This window comes from Symphalangus syndactylus, chromosome 7, assembly GCF_028878055.3.
Source record: "Symphalangus syndactylus isolate Jambi chromosome 7, NHGRI_mSymSyn1-v2.1_pri, whole genome shotgun sequence".
Classification (NCBI taxonomy): Eukaryota; Metazoa; Chordata; class Mammalia; order Primates; family Hylobatidae; genus Symphalangus; species Symphalangus syndactylus.
In genome coordinates this window covers 40324332-40347219 of record NC_072429.2, presented here as the reverse complement: position 1 = coordinate 40347219, position 22888 = coordinate 40324332, and the positions used below count along the sequence as shown (strand labels likewise).

The window sequence follows — 22888 nt, the reverse complement described above, 5'->3', positions numbered from 1 at the left end:
TTAAAAAAAAAAAAATGGAAACACAATTAGGAACTAGATGGACATTTCCAGCTCATTTCTGAAAGACCTGTGAACAGCAGTCAGTAATTCTTGGACTACTTTTTCTTATTTCAGATCCAAAAAATTAATCCAAGAATCGGATCAGCATCTGAAAGATGTAGAAAAAATTTTACAGAATGACAAACGGTATCTGGTACTGGACTGTGTGCCAGAGGAGAGGCGTAAACTGATTGTGGCATATGTTGATGACCTGGATCGCCGGGGTCCACCCCCACCTCCCACAGCATCAGAGCCCACGAGACGATCAACAAAATAATTCTAAATACTCTTCCACAGGGGTATCTATTCAAAATGCTTGCATGAGCCAATTTTCAGGTTTTTACATATATGTGCATTAGTCGACCTATTGCAAAACCATCTGACAAACAGAAGGAGAAGCATTTGTGAACAGTTTCTGAACAGAACACTTTGGAAATATTTATGCTTTTCTTTGTGTGGCATGACTGACATACATACTCAAATATAGGCTGTCTCTAGTAAATCTTAAAATCTTGAAGCTAAAATTCATCCTTTTATGAGGTGTGGAAGTCAGTGACTTGGTGACGTTCTTCCTAGCAGTGTTAATACATGCAAGAAGTAATAGCATTTGTGGCTTGAACTTGCCAGATGCAAATACCACAGACTCCAAGAAAACCCGAGTTGGGGTTTGTTTTGTTTTGATTTTTTTTTTAAAGCGGGTAAAAGAGAAAACACTGAAAATTGAATTCTTATCTTCCAGAGGCTACGATTATTATAATGGACAATACTTTTACCTTTGTCTCTAAAGATCAGATTAGTTTTATTTGTTCACTTATGTGCTTTGATTATCCCCTCTGAATTATAGACCAAGTCTTGTTGTTTAGCCTAAGAGAAGATTTATGTAGTAATTTCTTCTCAGGTATGGAACCACGGTCATAACTAACATGTTGGCCAGAATAGAACCACTGGTTAAACATATTTTATTCACCATTAAGTGATCTTTATCAATATTCTGGATTAGACAACAAATTACCTTTCTGGGTGTTTCTTGTAAACTATACTCCTGTTTGAATGTTAAACTTTGTTGCTAAAGTTTAATTTTAAGATGTTTGAATGTTCAGTTTATGTATTTGAACTACAATAAACCAACCCTTTTTATATATCTGTATTGTATATGATTATTGTTACTTAATTTTTAAGAGCTTATTTTAACCTGTTTTTAAAAGAAGCAGCAAATAGAATTTCGCACAAAGTAAGTTGACTCTAAATCTTAAGTATTACCTAGTTTTTAAAGGTTTGAATATAATAATGGAGTATTTGCAGTATAAAAAGGAAGGAATTTGTAGAGAATCATTTTGGTGCTCAAGTCTCTTAGCAGTGCCTTATTGCCTCATAGCAAGAAGATGCTGGGGTTTTTTTTGTTTTTGTCCTTTGTATTAATGTATGATGGTTTGCACCTTTTTGGCATTCTTTCAGCATGTCGTGTACATCACACCATGAATCAGTTCCTAATTGATATATCTAGCTTTACCTCCTGAGTTAAAAAAAAATCTTTTTATTTTATGCCTTCATAGGTTGCTCATTTCAGAGTGCTACATAAATAAAATATTTAAGAAAATATATATGTTAATAGAATAATTTATTTTCCATTATCTCATACCCACTATGATTGTAACAAATCCTAGAAAGAAGGAATACCAACAGATCTGTATTTGTATGTTGTGTGTATGCAGTCACAGACACACACATTCACATCCATGTTATATAGTTCTTAGCTTAAATCTATTAAGTGCCATGGAAATTTTGTGAACTCTGTGTGTAGGAACCTGGCATTGATCAGACTAAGGTCTTCAGCTGTAAAGTTGATAAACAGGATATGTTTTTTCTTTTTATTCGTACAAAGGATCTCACTCTGTCTCCTAGGCTGGAGTGCAGTGGTGCCATCATAGCTCACTGTAACTTTGAACTCTTGGTTTCAGTATGCCTTCTGAGTAGCTGAGACTGCAAGCATGCATTACCATGTCTGGCTTTTTTTTTTTTTTTTAATTTTTTTAGAAATGGTTTCACTCTGTTGCCCAGGCTGGTCTCAAACGCCTAGCCTCAAGCCATTCTCCCACCTCGGCCACCCAAAGTGCTAGGATTACAGGCGTCAACCGCCACACCTTTTTGTTTCCTTTTTTTCTTTCTTTGAAGTTCATTTTATAAGTTCATTGAGTGATTTTTAAGTACTGTGAGGAATGAAATTGAAGTGCTTGCCAGAAGGAGCACAACTATTATGTAGTATGTAGAAATATGACTGTCTTACAAGGGTAAAGTTTCCAGAATGCCTTATTTTGTTATTCTGAATTCCACATAGTATTGTTTGCCCACTTACTACATTGTTTCTCACAGTAGAGAAATGAGAAGAAAACAGTTTGGTGATATCTGTTCTAATTTCCTACTTTTGTCTTAGCGTATCTGGGTTTGATGAGATAAGATGCAAATCAAACTTCTCTAAGCAGATTTTTTAAGCGATCAATTCGGGACTGACTTTGTGTATCAGGTTCTTAATGAAAGGTTCATTGTAATTACTCTTTGTTCCAGTGTCTGCATCTTGATTTGGTGCTTGTTAGCAAACTCCGAAAATCAGTTCACCCTGAGACCTGTTCACTGTTAAGGTCAAAGAGCCCCATAAAGCTCCATTGTTCCTAATAATGATTTTGGAATGATAATTCAAGACAAAGACAGCTTTAAATCTCCAAAAACTATCTGAAGTAAAGCGTAATTATTTTTATTTCTTTACAAGTTTAAAGTGTCAAACTCTGGAAGCTTACATCCTAAATTTACTACATACAATGAACATAAAAATTATTAATTCAAATAATCACAGACAATGATAATCCTTTTTACAGCTACCATATCACAAAACAATATTTTGGCTTCTTGGGTTAAATTTTACTTTATTTGAATACATGAGCTTCAAATAAAATTTGTAATGAAGGAAGTAAAAAGAATATAGCCCTACCTCCTGTGTTAAAAAGCAAACTATGACCACTTATGAAAAAGCAAAGAATCCGGAAACCCATAGACAACATAAAACACAAAATCTTTTTTTTTCCATGACATGTTCTTTATATTTCAGATTCTCCATTGCTTGGTTTGCCCTAAAGGCATTTCTATTCTGAGGGAAACTTGCAGTGAAAATACCCGAGTTCCATAACAAAGTAATCAAGAATCATGGGTGAATGTCATTATACTTAAAAGGGGCAGAAATATATCATAATCATGTTTTATTGAGTATGTTTTACCTTGCTATAAAATGAATGGTTATTGCCTATTACTCAGATTTTACCATATGTGGGTACACAGTTTTACTGCTTTTCTTTCTGCGTTGCCCTTATGCTTTTTATTTTGTATTCTTAACCAAATTCTGTCTTTGTTGAATTTTCTCTTTTTGATATTAATCTCTTTCTCAGGTTGCTCGATTATTTTTACAACTTAGAAATCCTATAGTATTTTAAAAGTTGAGTAGGGTTCAAGTTCAATGTTCTGGGTAAGGGTAAGTTTAGTACCATTAACAAGAAAGATCACAGTCTCCATCTTCTATTTATATTTGAGGAGTAATCTATACCTATATCATTAACCATGGTTTATCTTGGGAGAAAGGAGATATTAGGAGGAGCACATTTCTGCTTATAGAAAAGTAACTTTCCCACATTTTGGAAGTGAAGAGAGGGCATTTTTTAAGTACCTTTTCCCCCCATATTAGACTATTGAATGTCATTGGAAAGCTGCTAAAATTCTCAGAGTTAGAAACTGAAGACTCATTCAGGTAGTTTTAAAAAGTTCACTGAAGCAGGGTTTAGTATAAGTTTGAATTTATTTAAACTTAGCCAGAACCAGCCATGGCTTGAAATTAGTCCAGAATTGGAATAAGGTGTTGTTTCTTTTTCTTTGACCTTCAGTCATGAACATTATGATATGGCCTTTTCGTCAGGTAAATTAACACTTATGAAGTAAATGAATAATGCATTAAAATTTATCATTAATATGTTAAAAATCTCAAGCGAAAGTAGATTTTGAGCTTTGGTTACGTGAAATACAATTCAGTAGGTAGAATTAGGACTAGCAGGTCCCGGATGAAACTGAAGGTAAAGGGGCTCAGCTTTGACAGAACCTCTACTCCAGGCTCCAACTGGTCCACTACAGGGCTGGTCCTAGGGGGTACCCAGTAAAACCACTGTGAACAAATGACAGAATAGCTGGGCTATCTAATCACTTTGACAGCAGCATCTTTACACAACACTTAAATTGCTTGGGAAGCCAGGTTCTAATTCTGAAACACAATTATTACTTCTAACATGGTTCTCTACTTACCACATTGCACATTTGGAAAGTGTAGATTGTGAAATATTTTTATAATTCCTAATGGTAATAATTATATCATAGTTTGTAAAAGTCAGCAATATTGATAAGCAGCAGTACAAGTAAGTACAATAATCACAATTTGTTTTGCTTTGAAACTTAAATCTATTTAACACGTTCCCCTGTCTCTTGATCTTCATGTTCCCAGGGGATAGGGTCATTGTCCTGTACAGAAGGGACTGTGTCCCTCTCATGCCAAAACTGCTCTACATCAGGAAGGATGGGAATCTCTGCCTTCTCAGTTTTGCCTTTGCCAGAGGAGGGGGAGCTGGGTTTCTCCTTTTCTGATATGGATGCTGGGGATTCTGGAGATGGAACCTTGTCAGGAAGACCCTCTGAGTTGCCAGCTGGTGTTTCCTGAGACTCTGAGACAGCTGGAGGTTTTTTGGTTATCATCCATTTCCATATACCTTTCAAGCCTTCCCTGAACTCCTCCGACATCACAAGAAAAATGAGAGGATTTGCAGAAGAGATGGAAAACATCAGGACTTGAGACAGGGCTATGAAACCTTGTGGTGGGGCCGGGCCTGCAGCCTTCAGATGCCATACCCACAGCCAAGCTACCCACTCGGGGAGCCACAGGAGAGCAGAGGTGATGGCGATGCTCAGCAGCATCACTGTGACTTGCTTTGAGTGTATCTGGTTTCTAAGATTTTGAGTCTTAGTTCCTCGTTTTTTACATTGGTCATAAGCTCTCCAGAAATAAAAGCTGGCAAAAAATAATGGAAGGCCAAATGCCAGGAGTGGGTAGAGCTTACCAAACATCGACATAAACTCTTCAGCCACAGCTGGTACATCCACGAGGCACATTTCCACACCTTCATGATGCCTGATGGTGCTAAAGAACCATTCCGGCAGGGGTAACAGGCTAGCCACAGTCCAGATGGCCACCAGCACTGACCAGATGGTGTAGTTGTGGATACTCACTTGCTTGGCTTGGTCACTTGCATACATGAAGCATACTTTGGCCACCACAACGATTGTCAGGCTCTTGGCTGCCATGCATGTGTGGATAAACCAGTCAGAGGACTTGCAGACAAACCAGCCTAGATCCCAAACACTTTTGGAGTACGCTGTAGCTCGGACAGGTGCAGAAAACAGCAGGAGGGAGAGATCAGCCAGGCTGAGATTCAGAATCAGGGAGTGGATCATAGATGGCTTTCCTTTCCAAGCACTGTGAAGGAGGATGCCAATCACACACAGGTTTCCCACGAAGCCCACCAGGCAGACAGCCACCAAGAGAGCCGGGATGATGGTTCTCCAGTCCTGGGAATCAGAGGGCAAGTACCCTCCGGCAAAGTGGAGGTGAGCAAAGGACACATTCATGCTGCTGGAGTTAGAGTCTGCAAAGGCAGCTGCCAGCATCACTCTTCACAGCTTCTCCTTACAGAAGTTAGATTCTTATTTAGGTTTGTCTTTCTGCCCGGGCTGTTTTGCATAGGAAATAAGTACTCTGTCGTCAGTGTCAAATGACACCTCTGGATCCTCCCCTTGCTTATTTCCTGAGAGCAGAATGTGGAAGGAGGCTGGCTGTTAAGCTGTTCTCTGCTGCATACAATATACTTGTGACTGTACCGACTGTCAGATAGCAGGAGCACATGGCTGCTGCTCATTAGCAAGTCTAATACCAAATCGTCAGCCCTGTGGAGTAATACAAACATACCCATAAATGATGAATGAAGAGAACATACATGTAAGTGGTGTGTGTTCCTTGGGGGAGTCACTAGAGCCAGTCAAGGCAATTATTTTCAACCAGCTGTTCCTAAAATCTTGACTGCTGTCTGTAATTTAGTGAACACTACATCTGAACCAAGTTCTTTGAACTTCACCAGATGGCCTGATCCAGTGGGTCTGGAGTAGGGCCCAAGAAATCATTTCTAACAAGTTCCCATGAGACTGATGCTGCAGGTTGGGAGACCACACTTTGAGAACCACTGTTTTAAACTGAGAACTAAAGCTTCCCCTACCCACTCTGCAGAGATGAGCTTCCTCTTCTTTTCCCCAACCCGTACAACCACCTCAGTCCCATCAACAGCTGGCTGAGTTCAAACACAGCTGGATAATGAAAACAAGTTAGAAGTCCTATTTAAAAAAATATAATTATGGATGACTCTCAGTTTATTCTATTATGAGTTTTTAGAGGTAATTTTACAGCTCCAAATTAGAACTGCTTTACATACTAATAAGACTTTTCAACAAGTGATGGTGATGAAGGCAACTGCATGATGAATTAAGCTGCTTTTCAGAGAGCATTCCTAGAGGATTTACCAAGACAAGAGAAATGAAAGAAAAATCAATATCTATGTGGAAGGCATTTAAGAGATTTTTTAAAACTATATTTTAAAATTGGTAAAAAAAGATTTCGGGCTGGGCACACTGGCTCATGCCTGTAATCCCAGAATTTGGGGAGGTGGAGGCAGGAGGATTGCTTAAGGCCAGAAGTTCGAGACCAGCCTGGGCAACAAAGTGAGACCCCTGCGCCTACCTCTACCAAACAAAAAAAAAAAAAAAAAGAAAAAAAAAAGCCAGGCATGATGGTGTACACCTGTAGTCCTAACTACTTAAGAGGCTGAGGTGAGAGGGTTGCTTAAGCCCAGGAGTTCGAGGTTGCAGTGAGCTATGACAGAGTAATCCTCTGTCTCTAGAAATAAAAAATTCTCAGATAAGATGATTTGGTAGAACTAGCCCTGAAATTTTAAAATAAGCAATGGATACTCTGGGGGGATTAGAGGAGCTCAAAATGTTCAGAGAACGGGGTTTGTGGGGTTGATATGAAGATACATGCTACATTGAGTGTGGCTAGTCAGAAAAGCTAAAGCATGATATACAGGAGAGTATGCTGCTGCATTCAGACCTCTGGATTCTGGTACTGTGCTTTCACCAGCTTTTTGCAAGTAAAGAAGGGTCTGACGTTTTAAAATTCTTCAGTGTCCTAGAACTCAATAAATAAGTACTGATCAGTATAGCTATTGGGACAGTTGTCAGTGGTGCTGGGTTTCTTTGTTTCCGTTTCTATTTCCTTTTGCTTTCCTTCCTTTTACCTCTGGGAAGTAGTGTTCCTATAGAACAGCAAATTGGGGCAACACCTTATTCCAGCAAGGCACAGTAACTCCCAGTAACTACTTATGGATGAAATATCCTTAAGTCTCAACAAGCATCACTTTTGGGTGTGAAGAGGCCCACACCGTCTTACAGGGAAGAAAATGGGGGAGGGAGCAGAGTAACGTTTTGCAGATTGTAGACTGCAAGGAAGGTAGTTCACTTGATGCATGTGGAAGAGATTCATTCAGAACCAAGAAACAAATATACTACTTCACACTGTGGCTTATATATTCAAGATTATGATATTCAAGGCTCCTGAAGCTGTATAAGATAAAAAGCTAAATGGGTTCAAGCCACCTTTAATACCATGGAAATTTGATTCTTAATAGACAATTGAGGGAAACTAAAGACTGTCATATGGTACTTCCCAAGTCTATTGGTACTGACTCAGGGAAGCATCTGCTGGTGCTCCAGCTAGAGATAAAGTCTTTGGACTGAAGGAGAATGAACTTTCTCCACTCTTTTGGGGGAAATTTATTTTAACTTTTTATTTAAAAATAATTGCTTCTGGGCATGGTGGCTCACACCTGTAATCCCAGCACTTTGGGAGGCCAAGGCAGGTGGATCACCCGAGGTCAGGAGTTGGAGACTGACCTGGCCAACATAGCGAAACCCTGCCACTACTAAAAAATACAAAAATTAGCCAGGTGTGGTAGCGTGCGCCTGTAGTCTCAGCTACTCGGGAGGCTGAGGCAGGAGAATTGCTTGAACCTGGGAGGCTGAGGTTGCAGTGAGCTGAGATGGTCCCACTGCATTCCAGCCTGGGTGACAGAGACTCTCTCTCAAAAAATAAAAAAATAAAAATAATTGCAAATGTATAGAAAAAAATTCAAGAAGAGCACAAAAAATTGCCCTATATACTTCATCTGAGTTCACTGATTATTTATTGAGACACAGTCTCACTTTGTCGCCCAGGCTGGAGTGTAATAGCGCACTCTTGGCTCACTGCAAGCTCCGCCTCCTGGGTTCACGCCATTCTCCTGCCTCAGCCTCCCGAGTAGCTGGGACTACAGGCATCCGCCACCACACCTGGCTAAATTTTTTTTTTTTTTTTTTTTTTTTAGTACAGACATGGTTTCACCATGTTAGCCAGGATGGTCTCGATCTCCTGATCTCGTGATCCGCCTGCCTCGGGCTCCCAAAGTGCTGGGATTACAGGTGTGAGCCACCGCGCCTGGCCGAAAACTTCAACATGTGATTTTGGAGGGCACATAAAGATTCAGACCGTACTATCCAAGTTTCACATTTTACTTTGAATATTAGCACTTGTACATCTGAGTATCTGATGGATGTTATATGTGGCTTGTATCTACATTTTCTTCATTTTAAAATTATTTCCATATAAAGGATAAATGTAATTAGCAAACATAAAAGAAGTCTTTATTTGCATTATAAGTGGAAGTTATTTGAATCTTTGTTTATAGCATATTCACTTAAAATATAGAATTCAGTTGTAGATGTGGTGAACATTTGTCAGGTTTTCTTATTTTTATTTATTTTGGGGAGGTGCCTAGTATCTGAACCTCTCCTGTTGGATAGAAGAGATTCTGGGGAAAAATGATATGGATGGGGTGGATAGAGCAGAACAATTAAAAACAATTGAGAATTATTTGAGATGGAAACTGGAAACAACCTCATCCCCACAAAATGCTGGAAACAACCCAAATGTTTATCAGCTGGTGAATAGATAAACAAGTGGCTCCCCTCATGCCATGGAACATTATTCAGCAATAAAAATGAATGATAAATTCAACAATATGGATGAACAAAAGCACTATGCTAAATAAAAACATCCAGACCAAAAAAAAAAAAAAATACCTATGGTAAGATTCCATGAATAGGAAATGTCCAGAAAAGGCAAATCTATAGAAAGAGGAAGTAGAATAGTGGTTCCCTGGGTCCTGAGGTGCAAAAGGGGAGTGAACGCAAATAGGCACAGCGGATATGTTTGGGGTGATGAAAATGTTCTATGATTGCATTTTATGGTATGCAAATTATACCTCGATAAAGCTCTTTTCAAGAAAGGAGTTATTTGGGATGCAGAAAAGGTAAAGAGCAGATTTCCCTGCTCTTGAAATGCTGAGTAGCCTCCAGCAGAATGGATATTCTATTCTGAGACTTTTTAATTTATTTTTATTTTTATTTTTTCTGAGGGCTCTGTTGCCCAGGCTGGAGTGCAGTGGCACGATCTCAGCTCACTGCAACCTCAGCCTCCTGAGTAGCTGGGTCTACAGGTGCCTGCCACCATGCCTGGCTAATTTTTTTGTATTTTTAGTAGAGTTGGGGTTTCACCATGTTGACCAGGCTGGTCTCAAACTCTGGCCAAAAGCAATCCACCCACCTCAGCCTCCCAAAGTGCTGGGATTACAGGCATGAGCCACAGCAGCCTATTCTGACTGATTTTAAAAAATAGTTTATGAAGAAAGAGACTGTGGTGTAGAGGGACCAAGCGAAAGGACAATGCTGGGTGAGAAAGGGTATGAGGGTAGCAGGGGGAAAGGGAGAATCGGAATGTAGAGACACAAAATTTGCTGGGTCCCTCAGATGCCTAGTGTCCCTGGGTTGAAATGGTCTTTCAGAAAAGTCTTCTCTAATTCCACACTTAAGCTAAGGCTGTAGCCACAGAGCAGCTGCCAACCCCAAATGCCTCAGCTGTGTCCCTTTCCTGACACACACAAACACCACTCATAGTGATGTTGCCAGGAGGTCGGCTCTGGACATTGAGAAGCAGTCATCAAACAACTGAACATCTGAGCTGCAGGCATATATATATATATATATATATATATATATATATATGTGTATATATATATATATATACATATATATGTGTGTATATACATATATACACACATATATATGTATATATATATACACACATATATATATGTATATATATACACACATATATATATGTATATATATACACATATATATACATATATATGTGTATATATACACATATATATATATGCATACATACATATATATATATTTCCTGACACACACACACACCCACACACACACAATTCTGCTTTATATGTAAGTTACAGGGGACCTCAGTCAGCTTAATCTTCAAAAGAACCCAGAAAAAGCAAGTTTGTGGCCAGACTTTTAAGTGGCTTCTGGTCAAAACAGGGCTAAGAGTGACCTCTTACTGGGGCTGGGCAAAGTTTACCCTGTAGCTTATTTCCACAGAAGGGGTAATAATAATGGCAGTCATTTACTGAGTGAGTCATAAGCTCCACCTTCTGAGCTAAACATTCCAGGCACTTGGACCTTCATGGCAACTCCTGGAGATGGGTACGACGACCCCAATCTACAGATGATGACACGGAAGCGTAAAGAAATGCAGTATCTCGCCTGTGGATCTGTAGATCACACAGGTAGTAGATGACAGAGTTGGGATGGAAACCCCTGGGAGTCTGACCCCAGAGCTGTTCTCTCAGGGATTTCCATCCCAACTCTGTCATTTACTACCTGTGTGATCTCTTCCATGATCCTGCCGCACCAAAGCAGCTGTGGGAAGTACTGTTCTTTAAGCAATGCAGTTCTCAAATTAGTATAGTTTAGTTCAACAAGCATTTATTGAGCCTTTGACACTGAGAATATAAAGTGCATGTACCTCCTTTCCTAACGTGAATGCTTACTCAGCTATTTTCTCTGTGCCAGGCACGATGCTAGACTCCGGGAGCCCAGGATCATAAAGGGTCCCTTTATTTGAGGAGCTACAATCTAGTGGGAGAGATGAATAAACAAATAAGACATTTCAATGACAGCTAGATTGTCATTGAAGAGTACTGGCTGCTGTGGATGCCTGGAAGAGGGATGCCTGGTCCAAACCAGGAGCTGGGTCTGGTGGAAGGGTCAGGCAAGGGTTCCCTGTTAGAAAAGATATCTAAGCTGAGACCTTAGTCATGAACCCACTTACTCATCTATGCCAGAGCCTTTTGAAGCTTATCATTGTTGTGTACTCAGTATCCCTGTATTAGACGCACCAGAAAACAGCTATTGCTTATCAGAGGAGTTAGCGTTGTTTATTTCAGGGCTTTGAGAGTTAACCTCTTTGTCTACCTACAAGTTTTCAGGCTCTGAACATTGCAGGTGAAGCTCCTGGTGAAACAGAGTGGATTCAGCTGGGCTTTGCCAACCAGCTGCAGTTGGCTAGCAGGCCGAAGTGTTTGAAGAGCGTGCCTCGGCTCCCTCTGTGGACGCTGCACGAGTGAGCCCTCAGCTTTGCAGTTCTGCACCAGTTTCACTCCTACACGCAATGTTGGAAAGGCCATAATATACAGTTAGTGTTGCTTTCTTTTCAGACTGCTTTGCTTTGCTGAGGCTTCCTTTCTCTAGTCCCCACGTTGTACTCCTTTTCGGACTACAGTTACTTTGTTTTTGTGGAATATCTTTGGCTGTGGGAACTTCCTGAGTGACATGTCCAGGATTTAGTGTCTGGTGTCCTGGAGTGTAGTTCCAGAATACAGGTGCAAGCCAAGTGATCTTCATCTCTAAGGTAAGTGTCTGCATAGGTGTGGCGGGGTCTGAGTGGCTACTCCTACAGGAGACCCCCCTCCTACTTTTGCTGTTGGTTATGTAGCCCTGAAGTCCTGCTGTAGGAAAGATGATAAAAGAAGATTGATTGTGCCGTTAGTTACACAGTGGTCATCAAGTCTGGAGATGTAGATTATAATTTTATCATGTTATTTAATTGATAAGCCATTTATTATTGATTTGCTTATGTTTTCAGACTTGATGGTCACCCTGTATATTCTAAATCCCACAGAACTGGGTTTGTGAGAGCCAGGTACTGGGAATCGGGAGATCTGAACCCTATTTCCAAGAAATGAGACTGTCAGATCAGAAAGAGCCTCTTTTGAATGATCTGGGTCAAACTTTTATTTTCCATATGTGGAGACAGATGCTCTGAATGTGTGCGTGACTTGTCCCATGTCAGCAAGGCACAGGCTGGTGTCCAGGAATCTCAGCTGCCAGGTGGATGCATCTTCCTCTCTACCCTGTCTTGCACTTTTTTCTGCCAGGTGTTTTTTTTTTCTTTTTTTTGGTGGTGTGGGGGAGTCTATGTTAATAACTGCTCATTTAGACTTTATGGAGAACAAAATTTGGACATAGATGCGATGGCTCTTCGGAAAGCAAAAGGATGGTAGGAACATAAGGAGATGACTGTATTGTGTCAGCTTAGGTAGAACTTTCTTTTCTTGAAAAAATCCTTCATAGTCATATCCAAACACAACTGTGGTTGATATTATTGCACTGCATTCTTTTAGCTCCCCCTTTTCATCCCAAGAGTTTGTTTTTTTTTTAAGTTGTTGTAATAAAATAATAATTGCAGCTATGATTTTTGTTACTACGCAATGAGGGTCCCTAGTCAGCCAGAAAGACCCTAGTGAGCTAGTGGGGATTGATTTCCTCCACCAAGAAGATGACATGGTTCCCTAAAAAGGAGTACATTGTTTTAAAAGAACAGAGACTTCAGCAAGTAAAGTGCTAAGATAAGGGGCCCAGGCTGGTTAAAATCTACTTTAGACATAATAAGCCCATCCCTGGCTACAGGTGTTTTGTTTTTGTAGCGTATTGCCTGCTTTAAGTTCTTACTAAATGACGTGTTCTATTATTGAGGGAAAAACCTAGTTGTTATAAAAGAATCAAAATTCCATTGTCATGACAACCTTGTACAGTGAATTTTGTCATGTTCTTTTGTTTGAAAAACAGCTTTATTGTGATATAATTCATATACCACACATTAACCAATTGAAAGTGTACAATTCAAGGTTTTTGGTATATTACTCTTTTCATACCTTGCCCACCCTGTGGGGCCGGTGTGCTTGTGACGCTCTCTTCAGCACCAGCGAGAGCAGTTTCCATGACTACAGAATCCAGCAGGTAGAATGGCATCTTCACACATGTTGCAGACATCCTAGGACCAGATGAGCTGGGGAAGGAATACGCAGTATTCCAGTTCCAGCTCTAACTTCATAGCTTGGCGGCATGTTAAGAAAGGAGCTCCATTGCCTTCCTTGGGCCCCAAACTTTGCCTGCCTTAAATGCAAAAATGCTTCAGAAAAAAGAGTGTCTCTGTGAAGGGGAGTAATAGTAAAACAGGATTTTAGCTGTCATGTGAGGAGCCGATGAGAAATTTGTAGAACAGTGAGTCTTAGTCTTTGGTAGAAATATCTGGAATGTTGTTTAGTCTGACAGTCTCCTCTAAAGATAAATGTCCAAACTGAAGAACTCTTCAATCATTCAACAAGAATCTATGAAGCCATTTTAGAAGTTATGGAAAAATCAAAGATGTGGGACTAAGGTCCTGTCAAGTCTTCAAACCCACTCTGGGGAGACAGGATGGGCTTTGGTGAAATTGTCATCTGTCATGTTACATAGGAGGATATGATTAGAAATGTTGTAAAGCAAGTACCAAATTCATGTCATGGGCCAGAGGTGTTCTTTGTTTAATTGTGAAAAAATTTTTTCAGATCACATCTCAGGCAAAAGTCCAGTGTCTGCAATATATAAAAGGAGACCTATATGGTTTGAAGCAAGCGTTGGAGTGGAATCATGATCCCATTTTCCAAACTCCCTCACTTACTGTTGTGGCCCTTGAGGAACCTCCCTGAAATGCAGTAATATTAACATATTAATGGTATATGAATCACTGATAGAGTCTAGAAGGAAGTTTAAAGGCTCAGAAGCAGGAGTTTATGAATTGGTCAGGGAAGGCTACATGGGAAAGGTGAGATGTGATACCTCCCAGGTATCTCTCTGCATATTTTCAAGTACATTTTATATACATACATAATTTTGGAAAGATCCTATTAGATGCCATTGAAAATTTGATTTTCTTCTTAATATTTTGTCATAAATAACTTTCTGTGTTATGAATATAGATCTACATCTTTCAAATGGCTGCTGAGAATTCTTTTTTATAAGGGACAGAGTATAGGCTGGGGAAGAAGGGGCATGCTTTAGGATCTCATGTCTACTCAGAACCAGCCTCAGCAATTACTTTGTCCGAAGAGCTATCCTTGCCTGTAAACACCAAATGATACTGGAGATCATTCAATTGGCTTTAAAACTTGCTATAGCTTTTACATTTTCTACATATGTGGGCACAGGAGCTACATGGAGAGTTGAATCATGTTCAGGCTTTGAGTTATTTGCATAATCTAGTTCAAGCTCTTTTCTTATCCAGCCTTAAGCAAGTGATAAATATGACAGCATGTACTGTTGGACAAGGAACTGTCAGTAGGTCTTCAGCAGTCTCTTAAAATTATTGTTGCTGGCTTTTTTTCTTTGTGTTAGAATATATATATATATATAAAGGTAACTATGTGAGTTGATATGTTAATTAGGTTGATAGTGGTAACCATTTCACAATGTGTAATATATGTATAGTCTAGTTTCTGTATCCATGGGTTCCTTGTATGTAGATTCAACTAACCATGGGTTGAAAATATAAAAAAAAACTTGTCTGTACTGAACATGTACAAACTTATTGTCAGTAATCCCTAAAACAGTATAACAACTATTTACATAGTATTTACATTGCATTGGTTATTACAAGTAATCTATAGATGATTTAAAGTATATGGGAGGATGTGCAAAAGTTGTATATAAATACTATTAGGTTGGCACTTTTGTACCAACCTAATATATACCATTTTATATCAGGGACTTGAGCATCCTCAGATTTTGGTATCTGAGGGAGGTCCTGGAACCAATCCCCAGCGGATACTTAGGGATGGATGTATATTAAAACATTATTTTGTACACTTTGAATAGATACAATTTTTGTCAATTATGCCTTCATAGAACTGAAAGCAAAGATTTAAAAATTGTTATTAATGTAGCTCAAATAGTAATCATAAATACCCTGCCCTTAAGGAGGGCTTACTAACTACCAGGTCCTTTGTATACCATTCACACAAACTCTAGGATTTAAACACTTTCACTGTGTCCATTTTCCAGATGAAAAGAAGTAAATGCAGTAACTGATTCCAAGTCATATGGCCTGCAAGTGATAGGCCTGGAATTTAATCCCAGGCAGTCTAGTTTTGGCATTTAAAGCACTAACATCTCCAAAATAGGATTTCTTTCTGATAAGTGTAATACTAGTGAATGAGTTATCCAAGGGAGATATGAGATCAGCTGCTGCTGACTGGCAGAAACGTATATAATAGGATGCTGTCTGCATTTCTCATACAGAGTGGTTATTTCACTGGTTGTACTGATTACAACCCAGACATTTCATTTGAGTCTCCTCTCATCTGCAGCCTTATTTACTGTAAAAATAGTAGTTTGGGACCAGGCGCGGTGGCTCACGCCTGTAATTCCAGCACTTTGGGAGGCCAAGGCAGGCAGATCATGAGGTCAGGAGATCAAGACCATCCTGGCCAACATGGTAAAATCCTGTATCTACTAAAAATACAAAAATTAGTCAGGCGTGGTGGCACATGCCTGTAATCTCAGCTACTTGGGAGCCTGAGGCAGGAGAATCACTTGAACCTGGGAGTTGGAGGTGGCACTGAGCCAAGATCGCACCACTGCAATCAAGCCTGGTGACAGAGCGAGACTCTGTCTCAAAAACAAAAAAACAAAACAAAAATAGTAGTTTGGTAAATAATCTTCCATAGATCTCTTTTTAAAAAAATTTTTTTTGAGACGGAGTCTCACTCTATTGCCCAGGCTGGAGTGCAATGGCATGATCTCAGCTCACTGCAATCTCCACCTTTTGGGTTCAGGTGATTCTCATGCCTCAGCCTCCAAGTAGCAGGGATTACAGGCATGTGCCACCACACACAGCTACTTTTTGTATTTTTAGTAGGGACAGGGTTTTGGCATGTTAGCCGGGCTGGTCTCGAACTCCTGGGCTTGTGTCCTCTTTGGCTTCCCAAAGTGCTGGGATTACAAGGGTGAGCTACCACCCTGGCCTAGATATCTTTCTGCATGCTTATAAATACATTATTATATACATGTATATAATTTTTGAATGAGATGCTACTAAATTTCATTATAAATTTGTTTCTACAAGCAGCCTTCCTTCTTTTCATTAAGGTCCACCCTTCCTCGCTTGGAATAAACAGACCAAGGAAGCTATTTTAATGAAATTTTGAGCGATTCAGTGAAAATATTTGGTTTTCAAGCTTGTTTTAAAATTTTTATGTATTTAGTTCTTCAACTGTTTGTAGTGGAATTACAACAAAATCTGAATTTAATTAAGATATAAAGAGATAGGGCAGTGTGAAAAGCATTTTGCTTCTTCTCTTGATCTAAAAAAAAAAATCTCTTCAAAATGCCCTAGTTCACTTAGTTATCTTTCTTTAACCTACTGAATACCCCCTGCTGTAGGGTCATCATTCTGAAGGTGACAGTCACCTTATGCGTTATGCAGGGGAGCTTCGATGCCAGTTCATGCCTGTAACTTGTGTGTAGTAGTTGTGTAACTTGTGTACAGTAGCTATGGCTACCGTAACAAAGTGACACAAATTGGGTGGCTTAGAAAACACACATCGTCTCACAGTTCTGGAGGCTAAAGTCCAAGATGAAGGTGTCGTAAGTTTGGTTCCGTCGGAGGGCTGTGGGGGTGCGCCTGCTCCATGCCTCTCGTCTAGCTTCTGGGGGTTGCTGGCAATCTTTGGTGCTCTCTGGCTTGTAGATGCATCACCCCAATCTCCACTTTCATCTTTACATGAAAGCAAGATTTTACTTTACATGGCATTCACGCTGTTTCCAAATTTCCCCTTTTTATAAGAATACCAATTATCTGGGACTAGAATCCACCCAGTGACCTCATTTTAACTTGATCACCTCTGTACACACTATATCTTCAAATAAGGTCACATTCTGAGATATTGGGAGTTAGGATTTCAACATAGGAATTTTTAGGGGAACATAATTTGATCTATAACATTGTGTTTTAGAATGAAGCTGAGTCGCTTGGTGATGTCCCTGTTTCTTGTAAAAGGCAAGTCAAGGCAGGGAGAGAGGGAAGATATTTGATGAATCAGATAAATCAAGGTTTTAGATTTTTCTATTATTAACACAGTGGAAGCAATGGAAGTCTGAGGTATGGCTCACAAAGAGTTCATAATCTATACAGGTAAGAGGAAGCCATTGATTGTACGAGGTAGTGTAGTTGAAGATGTCTGCAAACTTTCAAGTGTCAGACACATGCATAATTAATGACTGCTAATGTTTTGTGCATTTGCAAGGAATATGACAAAAATATCATGAATAAAAGCAGGGATCCATTCAGCCTCGAATCCTCATTAGTGCTCATACAGTATGTATAACTTTGCATTCTCATTTGTATTTTCCTCATTTCTAGTCATTTAAAATAATATGTTCATGTCATTGCACAATTCCACAGCTCTACTGAGATGCTGCTGCCAAGTCTGAACCGTTGATTAGTGGGCACTGCCCCCTTGTGATAACTGAAAATGCTGATTGTTCAGCTGATAGAGAAAAACTGAATTTGGTGTTCAGAGGGCAGTTTGTGGTCACAGTGAGTAGCACATAAAAGTAGAGGTTGAGAGAAGGCTAGGGACTATAATTGAATGGGACATGGATGGAGCTATTGAAAAATATTTTTCCTGTAATCCCAGCACTTTGGGAGGCAGAGGTGGGTGGATCATGAGGTCAGGAGATCGAGACCATCCTGGCTAACACGGTGAAACCCCTTCTCTACTAAAAATACAAAAAATTAGCTGGGCATGGTGGCAGGCGCCTGTAGTCCCAGCTACTCGGGAGGCTGAGGCAGGAGAATGGCGTGAACCCAGGGGGCGGAGCTTGCAGTGAGCCAAGATAGCGCCACTACACTCCAGCCTGGGCGACAGAGTGAGACTCCATCTCAAAAAAAAAAAAAAAAAAGGAAAATATTTTTAATTAGCATAAGCATATTTGAGTATTATAGGCAGAGGAAAATGAACACATAGATAAAAAATGTCTCAGGATGTCTGTGAGAGAGGAGGTGTACGACCCTCTCCTAAATTGTGGTTTCAGAACCAGTGGCATCGGCACTGCTTGGACACTTGTTAGAAATGCAGAATCCCAGGCCCCACCCAAGACCTCCTGAATCAGAATCTGAATTTCACAAAAACTTCAGCTGATTCATCTCCATGGCGAAGTGTGAGATTCTCTGGTGCACAGCACAGCGGAAGTGTTTGGCACATGGACCTTAGACTTATTGGGTTGGAATCCCAGCTGTGCCACTAACTAGAGTTTGAATTTGGGAAGTTTACATTTTTGGGCCTCAGTTTCCTCAACTACAGGTGAGGAATGATATTAATACATTTCTCGTGGTATTCTTGTAAGGCCACCATCACCACTACCATCACCATCATTGCTAATGTTTAATGAGGGTTTACCACATTTCAGGCAATGCTGAAGCACCTTTCATGAATTCATTAGTGAGATCATGAAGGATGAACACCTGCCAAATGGTACGTGCTCATCAGCTGTTAAAAACTGACATTTTTGAAACAGACAGGAGACAGGCAAATACTGGGTAGAAGAGGGCGGTTCCCTGGCAAACACCCCACTCGCAAGCCTGGAAACCTGCAACCTTAATGGGAACAGGCATTCCTGCTTTTTGTGCCCAAAAGTTGCCTTTTGGCCTGCCACGCCCCACCCCATCTTGTACCCATATAAACCCCAGGCTCCACAAGCAGATGAGGAGATGAACAGGAGAATGGCAGAACAGCGTGGCAGAGAGAAGAGAAGGAATGTCTGAACACTGAGAGGAGTTTGGCTGGGGATGGTCAGAGAGGAGATCAGTCGCTGGATGGCCAAACTTCAGGGGAAGGTCATCTTCCCACTCCAGCCCCCTTCCAGTTCCCCATCCATCCCAGTGAGAGCCACCTCTACCATTCAGTAAAACCTCCATGTTCATCCTGCAAGTCCATGTGCGACCTGATTCTTCCTGGATGCCAGACAAGGACCTGGGTACCAAGAGGGCACTGAGCTGTTTAACACTTAAGCCATACATGGATGGCGAGGCTAAACTGTAACAAAAGCCAGGCCCACTTGGGCTTTGGGAGTTGCAGTCACCCACCCCTAGATGCTACCATGGGGCCAGAGCCCAGGGGCACTTACTCTGGCTCCTGCACCTGCCGATCTGTGTGCCTCCCCTCCTGTAAGGGATTTGAGCCCACAAGCCACACTCCTGTCACACGTCCTGCAAGAGGGGTCGGGGAGTTCTCCTGTTTCACTTTTGGTTATTATAATCACTGTAAAGCATGGTCTTTGAGCAAGTATATTGGAATGGACTACCTCAACTGAAGAACTAAAGACTGTGGCTTTGGCAAGTGAAGGCAGGATATTGAGGCCTGTTGGGAGTAGCAGTTTTGAGGGCTGAATTCTGAACCCTGGACCCACTCTTTGGATTATTGATTATCGCAGAAAGGATGCTTTCTAATGAAATCAATTTTCAGAGGGCTTGCATAATCTAGAAAAAGAACAAGAAAACTGTTTAAAGTTGTGGTTCTCAAATATTTTGGCCTTTGGACCCCTTTACAGTCTTAAAAATTATTGAGGATCGCAAAGAGCTTTTATTTATGTGGGTTATATGTATTAATATTTACCTTATTAGAACCTAAAGCTGAGGAAAATTTAAAATATTAATTGATTTTAAAACAATAGTATCCAACCCATTACATGTTAATATAAGTAATACTTTCATTAGAAAGAACTACACTTCCTAAAACAAAAACATTTAGTAAGAAGAGTGATATTGTTTTACGTTTTTGCAGATCTCATTAACATCTGGCTTGACAGAATGGAGCTAGATTCTCTTATCTGCTTTTGCATTCAATTTGTTGCAATATCACATATCATGTATCCTCTAGAAAACTCTACTGTACTCTCATGAGAATGAAAAAGGCAAATAACATTTTAGTATTATTAGAAAATGGTTTTGGCCAGGTGCGGTGGCTCGTCTGTAATCCCAGCACTTTGGGAGGCTGAGGTGGGCAGATCACCTGAGGTCAGGAGTTTGAGATGAGCCTGGCCAACATGGTGAAAACCCATCTCTACTAAAAAATACAAAAATTAGCTGGGCATGGTGGCGTGTGTCTGTAATCCCAGCTACTCAGGAGGCTGAGGCAGGAGAATTGCTTGAGCCCGGGAGGCGGAGGTTGCAGTGAGCTGAGATTGTGCCACTGCACTCCAGGCTGGGAGACAGAGCGAGACTCCGCCTCAAAAAAAAAAAAAAAAAAAAGACCGAGCGCGGTGGCTCACGCTTGTAATCCCAGCACTTTGGGAGGCCGAGGCGGGCAGATCCCGAGGTCAGGAGATCGAGACCACGGTGAAACCGCGTCTCTACTAAAAATACAAAAAATTATTAGCCGGGCGTGGTGGCAGGCGCCTGTAGTCCCAGCTACTCGGAGAGGCTGAGGCAGGAGAATGGAGTGAACCTGGGAGGCGGAGCTTGCAGTGAGCCGAGATCGCACCACTGCACTCCAGCCTGGGCGACAGAGCGAGACTCCGTCTCAAAAAAAAAAAAAAAAAAAAAGAAAAAAAGAAAATGGTTTTGATCTTGTGGTCTCCTGAAATGGTCTCAGGGACTCCCAGAAAACTAGGAGTTTAAAAGATTAAAGCACCCTCATTGTAAGCAAACATACGCGTAGTTGAAGACAAACAATCTATTCTTTCACATTAATTAAATGCTTACTGGGACAGACCTCTGCTGGGATTCCAAGTTGTATTTGAGTGAAACAGAATTTCTGGAAGAAGGGTAATTCTCAGTTTTTGTGAATTCAGCTTGTTCTTATCCACTGTGGGGTTTACCATGTCACCACAGGAGTCTTTGATTAGGGTGCACTTGACAATTGCCTTTCGATTTCCAGTTCAGCTGCAGAGAAAATTTGCTTGGCTTTTTGGTTTCTTTGGCTATTCCTGCTGCTAGTTGGGAATGTGGTGATTAGCTTGCAGGGTATGATCAAAGCATTGATTAACTTTCACGTCATGTTTTATCTTCTAGAGAGAAGACGATGGCAGTGAAAAATAGAACAGAAATCTCTCTCATTGAGTATTTGTCTCTCAAAATACAGCTTTCAAAGAGTATTAAGGTGGAGTGGGCTATAAAATCTTGGCATGTAGATTGGGAATGCCCTGTGAGGTGGTGATTTCTCCCTGCTTGGAGAGTTGTACTTTGCAGTAACTCAGTGACAAAGAGCCTCCTGTTTCGTTTTGGCCCCTGCAATGACTATTGTGAGCACCGTGCTCTGACAAGAAGTTTAACACCACAAGCTTTGGGATGGCTAAATGCAGTGTAGCTCATGAAAACTTTGGGACCAAATTAATGTGCTTTAATTTGGAAAACATGTATTGGGAAATTAATACATAAAATATTTTTGGGAAAGATTAATGCTTTGTTATGTAAATAGAGCAATCCTGAATTCTCCTCACAAATTTAAAGTATAACCTGGGGTTGGTGGTTTGTGCCTGTAATCTCAGCTACTCTGGAGGCCAAAGCAGGAAAATTATTTAAAGCCAGGAGTTTGAGACTAGCCTGGGCAATATAGTGAGACCCCATCTTAAAAAATTATTTATATATATAGAGAGATATACATAAATAAATTTACATCTATTATATCTCTCTCTCTCTCTATATATATATATATAGATATAAATTAGCTTGGCTTGATGGCGCACGCTTGTAGTCCCAGCTACTTGGGAAGCTGAGGTGGGAGGATTGTTTGAGCCCAGAAGTTTCAGGCTGCAGTGAACTATGATCGCGCCACTGAAATCCAGCCTGGGCAACAGAGATTGAGATCCCCTTCTGCCCCAACCCCCTCAGGAAATCCAAAGTATAATAACAGAGAATTTTTTATTTGATGTTTGGTATCCCCATTCCGTTTATTTTTATTTATTTATTTATTTTTTTTGAGATAGAGTCTCACACTGTTGCCTGGGCTGGACTGTGGGGTGCGATCTTGGCTCACTGCAACTGCCACCTCCCAGGTTCAAGCGATTCTCTTTGCCTCAACCTCTCAAGTAGCTGGGATTACAGGTGCTCACCACCAGGCCTGGCTAATTGTGTGTGTGTGTGTGTGTGTGTGTGTATGTGTGTGTTTAGTAGAGACGGGGTTTCCCTATGTTAGCCCCGCTGGTCTCAAATTCCTGACCTCGCGATCTGCCCGCCTTGGCCTCCCAAAGTGCTGGGATTACAGGCGTGACTACTGCACCCAGCCTCCCCATTCATTTTTCAGTGATGGCCTGTTAAGGTCAAATTTAGTCTCTCTCTCTCTCTTCTTTCTTTTTCTTTCTTTCTGACAGAGTCTTGCTCTGTCACCCAGGCTGGAGTACAGTGGCATGATCTTGGCTCACTGCATCGTCTGCCTCCCGGGTTCAA

At 40.6% G+C, this 22888-nt stretch overlaps 2 protein-coding genes across 19 annotated transcripts in view; one reads left to right on the top strand and one right to left on the bottom strand.

Moving 5' to 3' along the window:
• TCERG1 (transcription elongation regulator 1) overlaps positions 1–1180 on the top strand; it is a 64172-nt gene extending 62992 nt beyond the window's left edge. For 17 of the 18 annotated variants that reach the window (XM_055285767.2, XM_055285772.2, XM_055285776.2 and 14 more), the window contains one exon: positions 115–1180. In XM_055285767.2, coding sequence (XP_055141742.1) covers positions 115–316 — 202 coding nt within the window. In that variant the 3' untranslated portion in view covers positions 317–1180. The remainder of the gene's footprint in view (positions 1–114) is intronic. The other variant, XR_008658888.2, reaches the window with a different exon arrangement.
• GPR151 (G protein-coupled receptor 151) lies at positions 1063–5905 on the bottom strand. The gene has a single exon (XM_055285778.2). The coding sequence runs from the start codon at positions 5785–5787 to the stop codon at positions 4528–4530; it is 1260 nt and encodes a 419-aa protein (XP_055141753.1). The 5' UTR covers positions 5788–5905; the 3' UTR covers positions 1063–4527.
• Between the last annotated feature and the right edge of the window lie 16983 nt (positions 5906–22888).

What these genes read in the sequence shown, in the direction of transcription:
- GPR151 (XM_055285778.2), bottom strand. Translation starts at nt 5,787, where the DNA reads ATGCTGGCAGCTGCCTTTGCAGACTCTAACTCCAGCAGCATGAATGTG.